We start from the raw sequence: 12,529 nt of genomic DNA on the forward strand, positions 1-12,529 counted from the left end.
AGATTATTAACTGATAAAATTTCTCTTGAAATTAGGAGGATACGGTTTCCTTCCAAGTGAACCAATTTCTTGTTCATTAAGTCAAAATAGGCAAAAGAGGGAGTGCTTGTATCAATCGGATCCGGGATTTGTTCGGTAAGTATTGGATCAGACCCGGCCCTTATCTGATCGGATTTTATCAGAACTCAATATTAAGATCAGATCTGATCCATTAACAATTGCAACGGGTCAAACCTAATTTCATATACAAATCTAAATAAATATACAATATAATTTATATACTTTCTAACATATTATCCGATTAGGTCCTAATTGGATCGAGAAATGGTTGATCCAGATCCAATCCTATAATATATTGGATCAAAACCTCATCGGATAGGATTCTTATTGGAATCCAAAACATCGATCCAGACCTGAAGTTATTAAACCGAAACATATGGAATTTCGGATCTGAACCAATCCATGGACTGTACTACCTATTTCTACATCAGTAAAAAAAAAAAGTCAGTCAAGTTCTAGGTTTTAAATTCCCACCTCTCAACTGCATCAGTAAATTGTTGAAGTTCATCCAAAAATCCATAGACATCATAAACATCATCAATTATTGTTATAAAAGCAAAGAGTTTTGTAATTTCTTGTCGGTTGTATCCATACTGGGGCTCAAACATTGCACCGACAGACCAGAAGAAACTCTCCATTAACCTATCCCTAGCAAAGCTCAATCTCTCTCCAAGGCCCAAGTTCCTCCACCACCTAAACTCCAAAGAAGAAGAACAAAAGATCTCATTATTTTAAGCAGAAGAAAAATAGGGAGAATCTTAATCATCAAAATATTCCAATACAATCTGAAACATTTAATGTTTCTTTCTAGTCATGTCTAAAACTAGAATGTCTCAAATGAAACATTTCCAAATTGTATGGAACTTTAAACCATGAATACGTATTCATTAATAAAATCAGTGCCTGCCAAGATGCTTTACATAGTAGAAGAACATATTTCCTTTAGCTGAACCTAAATCTTTTAGATCAGCTAATTCTAAAACTTCTAACCCTATATTTATGAGTTGAAGAATCTTGGACCGTCCATTTTTTGTAAATCACTTTTGACAAGGTTAAAAGTTTCGGATTGAGCTGTTTTTTGGTGAGGATGATCTCCTCATCATAAAGATCATCCTCGCCAAAAAAAAAAAAAAAAAAAACAGCTCAATTCAAAACTTTTAGCCCATATGAGACAAAACATGTTATAGATATATGTGTACAAGGATCCTAACCCATATATATCTATATATATGTTCGGCACCCTACTATTTACCCTATGTTTTGCCCTACGTGTTTTGTCCTACATGGGTTAGAAGTTTTAGAATGGGCTGATTTTTTGTGAGAATAATATTTCTGGTGAGGAGATCATCCTCGCCAAAAATCAGCACATTCTGAAACATCTAACCCTATCAAATATGATTTACAAAAAATGGACGGTCTACGATTCTTCAACTTGTAAACATGGCGCTAGAAATTTCAGAATGGGCTGATTTTTGGTGAGGATGATCTCCTCACCATAAAGATCAATCTCACCAAAAATCAGCCCATTTCAAAACTTCTAACTCATGTAAGACAAAACACATAGGGCAAAACGTCAGGCAAATAGTAATGTGCCGAACATTTTCTATATATATAGGATCATGTTATTTTGACAAATCCTAGACAAAATTTTGCTTTATATGATAAATTTTTTTTGGAATGGACTAATTTTTTGTGAGGATGATCTCTATTCATCGTCACAAAAAATCAGCTAATGAAACTTCTAACCCTGTGAAAAGTGATGACAAACGAACGGTAAAAAATTGATGGTCCTGATTCTTCAACTTATAAACTAGGGTTAGAAACTTTAGAATTTGCTGATTTTTTGTAATGATGATTTTCTTACCATAGAGATCATCCTCACAAAAAATCAGCCCATTTCAAAACTTTTAGCCCATATAAGACAAAATGCTTTGTCTAACATGTTGTCTTGGATTTTGTCAATATATATATATATATGTATATTGGCTGACGTGTTTTGTCCTATATGAGTTAGAAGTTTCGGAATGGGTTTATTTTTTGTGAGAATGATCTCTATGGTGAGGAGAACATCCTTACCAACAATCAACGAATTCTATATTTCAAACCCCACCAAAAGGGATTTACAAAAAATGGGCGATACACAGTTGTACGACTTGTAAATTGGTGTGTGTGTGTGTGCGCGCGCATGCACGCACTGACCAGTAATCCCTAGCTTGCCTAACAAAATAATAATAATTGACCTTGAGAGAGATTTTAGGTCATCTTGGTGTGTATTTTGAACCATGTTGAAGTCCAACTTGGCAAACTCAAGTAACAATGGATCCCTGTCATCCCTCATATCATAGGCATCTATGAACCACCTAGATTCCAGTCTTGGCATCCTCCAATGGAAAGGGAGCTCCAAGGCATGGCTCACTTGTTTGGCAACATATGTACCACTGTTCCCTTTGACCACCTGGAGTTGTCTTCTTGTGAAATCTTGGGCCTCCTCCAATATATCTTCTCCTTCGAAAGCATAGAATGAAGCTTCATACAAACTCAACATTCCTTCAACATCTTTGCCAATGCTTGTCTTAAAATCACCTCCCATTTTGTCTTTGAAGCTATTAAATACATCTAGTTTTCACAAAAAAACATTCCCTAGTTAATAGATAGATAAGAGTTGGATTTTTGTTTTCATGGTCATGATGAAACATTTAAGCTACTCTAGGATAAATATCAAAAGTGTTGAGCTTGAAGTTCAAGCCCCCTCGTTGTCCACCCAAAGGAATTTATCCCGGCTTATCTGGTATGTGTGGGTTCTGGGGATATTTCATGACCCGATGGATTTAGGTGAGATATTATGTTCTAAGAGGTCAGTTACCTCTTCCTGCTAGTCAGGTCTACCTGCAGGTCCGAACACCCCATCATAAAAAAAATGGATAAACACATCTTCGGGGTATGCCATATATGCATCCCTAGGATGAATTCCAATAATTGGATTTCATGCTTTAATGGTCAATATAAAACATGTATCCTGATTATATGTCATGCATTGGATTGTGATACATTGATTCATGAAAAAACTCAAAATCTCAGTCATTAAAATATGAAATCTATATGTCAAGATGTATGTTGGAGATATGTGACATATCTTTGGGATACATATTTTATCTTGATATAACGATGGGAGAGAAATTTCTCAAAACATGATCAACTTTTGACAAAATTCCTATTTTGGCTAATTGTTCATTTTAATTCCAAAAACATGAAGAGTGAGGTCATAGGTTTTTCAAAGTGATGATCTTGCTTCTTGTTGGTTTAAAGAAATAAGATCGTTGAATTTTTTTTTCAAAGTGACAATCTCTATGGTTATAAAAGTGTAACGATCTTCAAGTTCGTAGCAATCTCACTACTTTATACCAGCGGGGTCGTCATTTTGAAAATTCTGCAAATACACATTCTTAGAATCCGGTCACTACAAATTTAATAGCAATAGTAGGAATAGTTGTAATGGTATTACACCTTGAGATACTTTATACCCATGTTGTCTAAGGAGCCTAAAGCGTAAGGCTGTGGCACATAGATCCTCTATAAAAACGTCGTCGTCCTTGATGCACAGTATAGTATCAAGGGCCATCCTGATCTCATTTTCAAAATGGTACCCCACTCCCAATCTTTGGACGGTATCAATCAGCTTGAGTCGAGACAATGGTTCCACAGCTTCATCAAACATGCGCCTCACATCTTTCATGAGATCCTCAGCTCTTTTAGTGTAGATCTCCCCCTAGACAGTACAAATTTTTTACATTATTAGTGAGATTCCTGCAATTATAATATATGACATGTATTGTATCATGATTACCTTATAATCACTCTTTATAGATTGTATAAAGTCATGATCCCAAATGCTTGGCTTATAGTTTGCCGATCTCCTTTGTATCGTTGGATCACTGATTTGAGAGCTAACCAAGAATCGAACATGGCTAATCCGACGTTTAGTGGGTTCAGCTATGGGAGGGATGTGTGTGGTAGGATGCAAGTGTTTGAAAGGAGATTGGAAGAGAAGATGAAGATCCATTTCAAGTTTCAATGGTGTTGCATATGTTGTGAAGGTCACAATAACATGGGCTGGTCCATTTAAAGGTCGAACTTCTCTGTTTAACCTAAGAAATCAAATCACACAAGTCAAAATCACGCAGGTGTGACAAAGCAAGCATGATAAATATTTGAGTCATGATAAGATGACTTCGTAAGTGGCATACAAAATCGACTCTTTTGACGTGACATGTGTCAGAACCACAGATTTGTACTCCTAGAGATACATAACTGCATATATTTATGGATATTTTCAATTACGTATCTCGAGGATCTACGATTTTGGCCAAGAAGAGGAGTGATTGAGTATTCTTGTGAGGGAGTCATTTAATCATTACTCTAAATATCATGGCACGAAAAGAGTTTATCATAGTTTCAAAATTTGAATCTACTCCAAACTTATCCAAATCATTTTGACTAGCTGTGTTTTGAGGTGACTTCGACAAATCAATAGATCAAAGGGGCTTATCAAATGATTTTGCTGGTATATTTAAATATTTTGATGGGAATAGAATAATAAATATTACTCATTTTTCTTAAATAGTTAAACTTATTCATAAATATTGTTTTTTTTAGATTATCAATAAAATAAATAACAAAATATAAATCTTAACAAACAAGGATTGATTCACAAAGACAACGTTGATCCGATATTCTTTTTACTTCAAACACCCGATTTAGATTTACGTAACCAATTAAAAATATAGTTTTTGAAAATAAACTATCTAAAAAGGAAATAAAATAAAATACTTGAATCACTAAGTAAGAATTTAAATCTGTCTGATCCACCCTTATAAGTTTTTCTAATATTTTTACTGTCTTTTATTTATCTTGATCTATTAAACAAAATTAATGTTTGTGGATCAGAATATAAATCAGTTTTATTAAAAAGGGATTTCAAAATATGTGATCAACTTATTAAGTCGAAATTATGAGATAAATATTAAATGTTATTTGTAAAGTATGATTTATCTTTAACTGATCAAAGTATAAACCATCAAAACGGTAGAACAATCAATATTCTTTTCAATAATTTTTACTTAAGAGTTTTCACAATAAAAAAAATAAGGCATAGTTATAGGAACAGTATAAAGAGGTTAACAGAAACTTGCTCAGGTTTTTTCGACCGATCTAACAAAGAGTTTAGCCAATAGTCATTTCAAGAATAGTAAACAAAATAAATATAAAAAAAGGGAGAAAATAAAAAGTCTTCTTTATTGTTCTAGATTCTGAAACCGACAGTTTCTTTGATTACAAAACTTCTACTTTAAACAAAGACTAAAAGAAAAATAAGAGGTAAAATTCCTAAAATTCTAGATATACATTTTCATATCTCCCTTAAGCCCTAGTTTGGTTTCCTATTTAGAGATATTAGATTAGGGTTTTTAGGGTTCTGAACCCTTTTGTAAACACAAAAAATTTCAAACCCTAATTCAGTACGAAATATCTTCAGCCGCAAAACTTTTGTACAAATCTCGAGGTTTCTTTCGTCGACATCATCGCGTTGCCCACATTGACCAAGGCGTCGTAATCCATGTGGGCCCAATTGACCTAGGTTTGGTCAATTGACTTCTTCCCGATCTTTTATTGTAGTGACTTCTTCAAATTTTTGGATTTGTTTTCGAACATTTATGACTTTTTCCTGCTACACAAAAATAACAATAATCATTTTATGAAAAACAACAATTATTATGGATAAACAAGGAATTATATCTAATAAGGGGATTTTGTATATAGTTTATCCGTAAACTTCATGCAATAAGAGTTTTAGAAATCACTTTATAGACTCTAATCACACCTCCAAACCTAAATCTTGCTAGTCATGAGTAAAAGTAAAGTAAGAACTAAGTTACAAACCACTTTCATATACTACATGACTGCATTTAACGAATGTAACAAGCCCTTAAACCATTGAGTTACCCTTAGTGGACGAGTTTGACTCGTGAGGGTTTGTAGTGAATATACCTATAAAATTTCAACACTTTGAAAATATTAAAATCAGAATCAAATTATTTAAGACAAACATAACAACATTTAACAAATCAATCACAGGTCCTTACGTTTGAGCAAAGTTCTAGTTTTCATTCCTCACTTTAGAAAATTTCAAAGATAACTTGAGTGCTTGTGTATTTTTTTTATGTTGTTTAAAAAAAACATCTTTTTTAGGAACAAGATGACACCTCCTAACTGCTAAGAGTTATCGATTCTCCCTAAGTTTTAACTCAAAACTAAGGATCTTATATAGGATTGTGAGAGGTATGGATATTTATTTTAATACATCTAAGGGACTTTATCTGTGATATTCCAACTTACTTATGTTTTTACCATTGACGACTTTCACACCACTGAAACAAATTTATTTGGTCTCATTGGACTATTTTATTTTTGTACTTTTTCAATTCTAATATTTTTGCTATACTTTAACATTTTTCACATCTTTCTACTTTTTATTTTTCAATCTTTTCACATATCACCATTTTTCTGGTATTCTTTTTCAAAGCACAGGTAGCCCTTTTCAAGGTAGCCAATTTAATCCTATGGTTATTGTCCAAGTCATATTAACCCCAATTCTATTTTTCTTCTAACCAGTTAATCAAAGGATAAGGAAGTCATTATTTACTAGACTCGGTTTCCCCTAACACTTTAGACAAGGAAGATAGTCAACTCTTGTTCCATAAAATCTTATTTTTCTAATATTCAATTAGAAGTGTTGTGAATTTTTCAAATTAATCTTTTTTATTTTCTTAATGGAGACTAACAAAAAAGAACTTATGATCAAAACTTAGAATATGAGCCTGATGTTTGAAATTCATATGTAAGCAATACATATAAAGAGTTTGAAGAAAATATTATCTATTTTTTTTCATATTTTTTTTGAAAACTTGCAAATAAATTAACAATGCAATCGTGAACTAACCTAATACCCCCAAACTTAAATGAAATATTGTCCTCAATATGTAAGTAGTAAGGAAAGAGAGAAAAAAAATGTTAGATCACACCTGAAACGGATTGAGCATTAATGTGCAAAATCTTGTTACAATTGATCTGAAAAGATTAAAAGTAATAACAATGATAATTTTCGAAATAATTTTGCATAATTGAAATCCTACCTAAGATTTGAAAAACAACCTAACTAAGAAATTAAAAACATCATAATCTAATAATTAAACTCATTTCAGTGGCCCAAGCACTCACACGTGCCTTTTTCTCCTCAATATAAGCCAACATTTATCTCTACTGCTCAATCAACAAATGTTGACTCGTTTGCAAATCCTAGTTGCGCTTATAGACTAATTTTGTTGAGAGTTGGGTTGGAAAAGAAGATAATGAGAAATATATTAGGGTTTGAGGGTTTTTAAGTGGATATTTTTTCAAGAAAATAAATTTTCTCTCTTGAAAAATCCCAAGAAAATAAATTTGTTAAGAAAAGTTTGTATGAAAATTTTCAATTGGTGACTCCACTAAGAAAGTAATCAATGCTTCTTTGCGTTCTTTCTTAATGAGATACATTAAAATGTGTAATTCATAGAGAATCAACATATCTAACTAGTTGGTACCCACACTTTTTTTTTTAATGAGTTCAATAATTTAGTAATAGCGGGATTGGAACGCAGGTCTTTGATATCATCACCTAAAGACTTTACCACAATGTCGTGGTTTGTAAAACTTACAACTTATGCATGTTCATTGTATAGTAAGTGGTACAAAGTAAAAATATTTAGAATTAAAAAATTATTGTCATAATTTAAAAGTTTTTAAGTTTTGGATTTTAATGATTTTTTTCCTTGGAAATTTTAACCCACTTTTTGGTGTCAGAATTTGAAGTTCGTACTATATTTTATATATGGGATCATGAACTAATTGTTGACACATCTATAAAATAAAACACAACGATGAACTCCACTCCTTTGTCTCAAGATTTATACTCCATAAATAATGTATCTCGAGGATGGTTGTTCGTCTTTTTTTGTCTTCTCTCCCTATCCAACAATATCTCTAACTTAATTTATCATATTTTTCTATTCTACCTCTTTTCAAAAATCCCTCAACAACTTTCTACATGTGTTTCCTCTTCTCCCTTTTTACTATAATACCCTTCCAAATTTATTATTTTTCCTCTCACCTCTTACGGCATGGAAAACACCCACTGCATACTAAAGTCTAAAGCCCATTTTCTTTGAGCTAAGCTTCGATTTTTGACCTACTAGGCTCATGAGATGGATGAGCAATCTCTGATTGAAATAAGAATGCGCCAAGATTGAACTCAATTACTTTAAACATTTCGGGGATTCCAAAGAAAAATGGATCCTAGTTAACCTATTTTTTTCCCCTCCCATCTCAATTCACCCATAAGGTTTGCAACTAATGTGCATATGAAGACTAAAAAGAATGCAAAACAAGTCATAGTTCCACTTGTACTCTACACTACTCTTTACTCAACTTCACTCTACTAAGAAATAAAAAAATCTTCCTTCATAGAAATGCACAGTAGATTGTGAACTTTATAGGGCAAATCAAACATATCAAATTGGTAACCACAATGGTTAATAAGCTTACCACTTATGTATGTTCATCGAAACGCAAGTGAAAGTATATTAGAATTAGATATTTACAGCTATATGTTGTATTTTTTCATTTATAGTTTTCTATTATTTTAATGATTTGTTTTGACCTCCTTTGAACCCTCTTTTGGATTTTTAAAATTATTTCAAACTAGGAATAGTCTAGCAGCCACGAACAACGTGTAGATCAGGGTGTTACCAGATTCGCTATTGAAGAATCGAATCACAAACTGGCTCAAACCAAACCAGTTCGTGGTACTGTTCTTTAAAAGCGGTGGATCGATCAAATTTTATCTGAGTTTTGACCCCCTCCACATGTTAATAATATTTGAGGCACCCCCCCTAAAATTTCCAACAGATAGCAAACCCTTTGACATTAGTCTATACTAATAAACTGATGAAAATTGACTAAATACCCTCTTCTTCAGGTTATAAATAAAAAATTCAGATTCTTTTTCTTTGCAAGATCTATCATCTTCAACATCATTTTTACCCTACTCCTTATTTCAATCTTTAAAAAGACCCCCATCTTTGTCTACCCTTACGATCTGGGTTCACTCTGGGTTCACTCTTGATTAACGAATTGCAAACCCGAATTCGAACCCACGAATCAGGTGACATAGATGTAGATTCGGTTAAATTTTAAATTATGAATAAAAGCTCTCTATTAAAGAGATTTTATTGGCACACCAAATTTTGCTTGTAGCACACCAATACTTATTGAATTGAACACTACATTTTTTTTTTCCTAACACTACATATAGATTGTTGTGTTATAAGTAAAAGTTGAAGTGTTAATAAAAGTTCTCCTATTTTTAAGTGTAATTTCATCTAAAATGTATTTTTTTTTAAGCAAATAGGGAATAAGATAAAATTACTAACACTTGGTAATAAAAGGAAGACCTGGGGGGGGGGGGGGGGGGGGGGGGGGGGGGGATACCTTGACGTGGTGGTGTGCGCATGCCTATAGATGTTTTTTCTGCGAGATACGAGTAAAATGCACCTATGGACATACGCGTGCCACCATGTCAAGGTGTCTCCACTGACGTCACTCTAACCAGACTCTTATTTATTTTATAGAATGGAGTTCCATGTATTTTTTTTATTCCTTCCCAGATATGTATAGTAGATTGTGAATTTTACATAATTTATTTATTTAAAATGCCCCGAGTCGACTTGTGAGTCATTTAAGTGACTTGAGTCCTTGGACTAAATCAATAGCTTATCCGAAATCTTCCTCCAGAAATTATATTATTATTATTTTATTCAAAAAAGATTTGCTAATGTTGTGGATAATCTCCCTACATCAGAGTTTTACAAATACAATCCATGTTTCGGTTAATAAGTCAAGGGTTAAGAAGGATGATTTTATTGTTATTATTATTACTATTTTTGAATGGGTGGGAGGGGCGGCGGAATTCATTTCTTTGGAGGATAATTAATAATTGTTAAATAAATCAAAGTTTTTATAATAAAAAACAAAGAGGATAAAGAAGATGACTTGTTTGAAAAAGCAAAAGCAAAAGCAAGGAGTTTTGCTGTAAAATTGAGGATAAGGGTATTTCAATGATTTTTTGTTAGCCTATTAAAGGCAAACGGATGTGTCATCAATTTAAAAACAAACGGATATCTTAAATATATAAGGAGGGGTCATGTGTAAAAAATGAAGTGCCGGGCCTCACACACCAACCAAATACTATCCCACAAGTTTTGTTTTGTTTTTTTTTTTTTTTCTCTTTCCATAGTGGCCATCTGACTTTGTCTGTTGCAGCCATTCCAAAAACACCCCTCTATTACAAGTTTTTCAATACGTTTATGATTTAAAACATGTCAAGTTGAGTCAACTCAACTCGTTTTTGCTATGATTTGAGTCAATGGTTAAATTGAATGCAGGATAAGTAAACCATCACACACTAAAATAAGACTTTAGTTGATCAATATATATAAGAAACCAAATTAGGTCTACTATATCCGTCCATAAACATCCAAACATGATTTATAAGTAGATTATAACATTAAACATGACTCATTGGCTTAAATGCACGGCTCATCCCTCCGTAAGTGAAATGGGTTCAATCAACAACAACTTGACTCGATCCTTGGTTTCTCGATCTAGAACACCATGACCATCTCTATGCTAGTACATGCATTGCGATGTCCTCACAATATTGACTACAACATTTATAAAAGGCTGCTGAAAGGGTCAAGAAGCAACCCCATCTTTGTTCATCTTTATCCAAGTTTCACCCATTAAATATATAAGGAGGGGTCACGTCTAAATGAAGTGCCCCGGCCCCACACACGCACAAGTTTTGTTTTGTTTTGTTTTGTTTTTGTTTTTTCTCTTTCTATGGTGGCCATCTGACTTTGCTATTGCAGCCATTCCAAATACACCCCTCTATTACAAGTTTTTCAATACGTTTATGATTTCAAACATGTCAAGTTGAGTCAACTCAACTCGATTTAGCTATCATTTGAGTCAATGGTTAAATCAAATGCAGGATAAGTAAATCATCACACACTAAAATAAGACTTTAATTGATCAATATATATATAAGAAACCAACTTGGGTCTACTATATCCGTCCATAAACATCCAAACATGATTTATGAGTAGATTATAACATTAAACATGACTCATTGGCTTAAATGCATGGTTCATCCCTTCGTAAGTGAAATAGGTTCAATCAACAACAACTTGACTCGATCCTTGGTTTCTCGATTTGGAGCACCATGACATCTCTATGCTAGTACATGCATTGCGATGTCCTCACAATATTGACTACAACATTTATGAAAGGCTGATTAAAGGGTGAAGAAGCAACCCCATCTTTGTTCATTCTTTTCCAAGTTTCACCCGTTAAATATATAAGGAGGGGTCATGTCTAAATCCATCTAAAAATGAAGTGCCCTGGCCCCACACACCAACCAAATGAAGTGATGTAGGATGTCAGTTTAGCATTTTTCTATATAATATGTGGACAATTTTATCCCTTTCCATGAAAATTGGCTTTAAATTGAGTCATTGTTTCCCAGTCTAATACAGAAAAAACAGAGACAGACCTACTGTTTGGTAGGTTTTTTAGAGATACTTGCATCAATATCAGGAACCCACAAGTCGTCATTACTTGGCAATGAAATGGGCTTGGATTCTATTAGAGAAGAACCTTAAAATGGGAAAAAGTGACAGTTATTGAGACATGTATTTCAAACACTAAGACAAAGCACAAGCTACAATGCAAAGTGCAAATGAGTGTAGGGCAAAGAAAAAGTAAACAATTGAATCCATTTTTTATGTCTATACTCACTGTCATTGATTGGGCGGCCCCAAACCAAGCTGCATCATGTTGAAAGTCAGTGTCATACATGTATGTGACATGGCCAACTATAAAAAATTGCCTCTCTATAAGTATTTATTTATAGCCTATATAAACACCAAAATCTTTAAATATTTAACTACAAAAAAAAAACAAAAAGATTGAGGTGTTGTGTTCTATGCTATAGCGACAACAATCAGCTGATCATGTTTTAGTGCATTGTAAAGTCACATATGATGTTTGGGTTCACTTCTTCTCTTTGTTTGGGGTGTAGTCATGCCTGCCACAAGTTCAGTGCAGTCTCTTTTCGAATCTTGGGCTACACTTGGGAATTCTTTCTCCGGGGTCAAGTGGATACTGTGGAGCATAACCCTGTTTGCAATTTGTTGGGGCATTTGGAAGGAGCGCAACAATAGAATTTTGAAGGGAAATTTCTCGATCACCATTCTATGATTTTTTCTATTTTGAGTTTAATTTTCCTTTGATCCAAAATCTTTATAGAGTTTATGGGGGT

General features: G+C 33.3%; 1 protein-coding gene across 1 annotated transcript; it reads right to left on the minus strand.

Annotated features, from left to right (window-relative positions):
• Positions 1-515: 515 nt before the first annotated feature.
• Positions 516-4,150, minus strand: LOC147381882 (myrcene synthase, chloroplastic-like). The gene is made up of 4 exons (XM_086429858.1): positions 3,905-4,150; positions 3,565-3,826; positions 2,301-2,676; positions 516-753 (listed from the first exon to the last, which is right to left on the minus strand). Exons 1-4 carry the CDS (start codon positions 4,118-4,120, stop codon positions 516-518), a joined length of 1,092 nt encoding a protein of 363 aa, XP_086285984.1. The 5' UTR covers positions 4,121-4,150.
• Between the last annotated feature and the right edge of the window lie 8,379 nt (positions 4,151-12,529).

This window comes from Akebia trifoliata, unplaced genomic scaffold, assembly GCF_017979445.1.
Source record: "Akebia trifoliata isolate Shusen 1 unplaced genomic scaffold, ASM1797944v1 Contig00205, whole genome shotgun sequence".
Classification (NCBI taxonomy): Eukaryota; Viridiplantae; Streptophyta; class Magnoliopsida; order Ranunculales; family Lardizabalaceae; genus Akebia; species Akebia trifoliata.

Coding starts and splice junctions, on each gene's coding strand:
- LOC147381882 (XM_086429858.1), bottom strand. CDS start 4,120: ATGGATCTTCATCTTCTCTTCCAATCTCCTTTCAAACACTTGCATCCT. Junction 3,827..3,904: donor CTATAAAGAGTGATTATAAG/GTAATCATGATA, acceptor TGTACTGTCTAG/GGGGAGATCTACACTAAAAG. Junction 754..2,300: donor GACCTAAAATCTCTCTCAAG/GTCAATTATTAT, acceptor TTTGGAGTTTAG/GTGGTGGAGGAACTTGGGCC.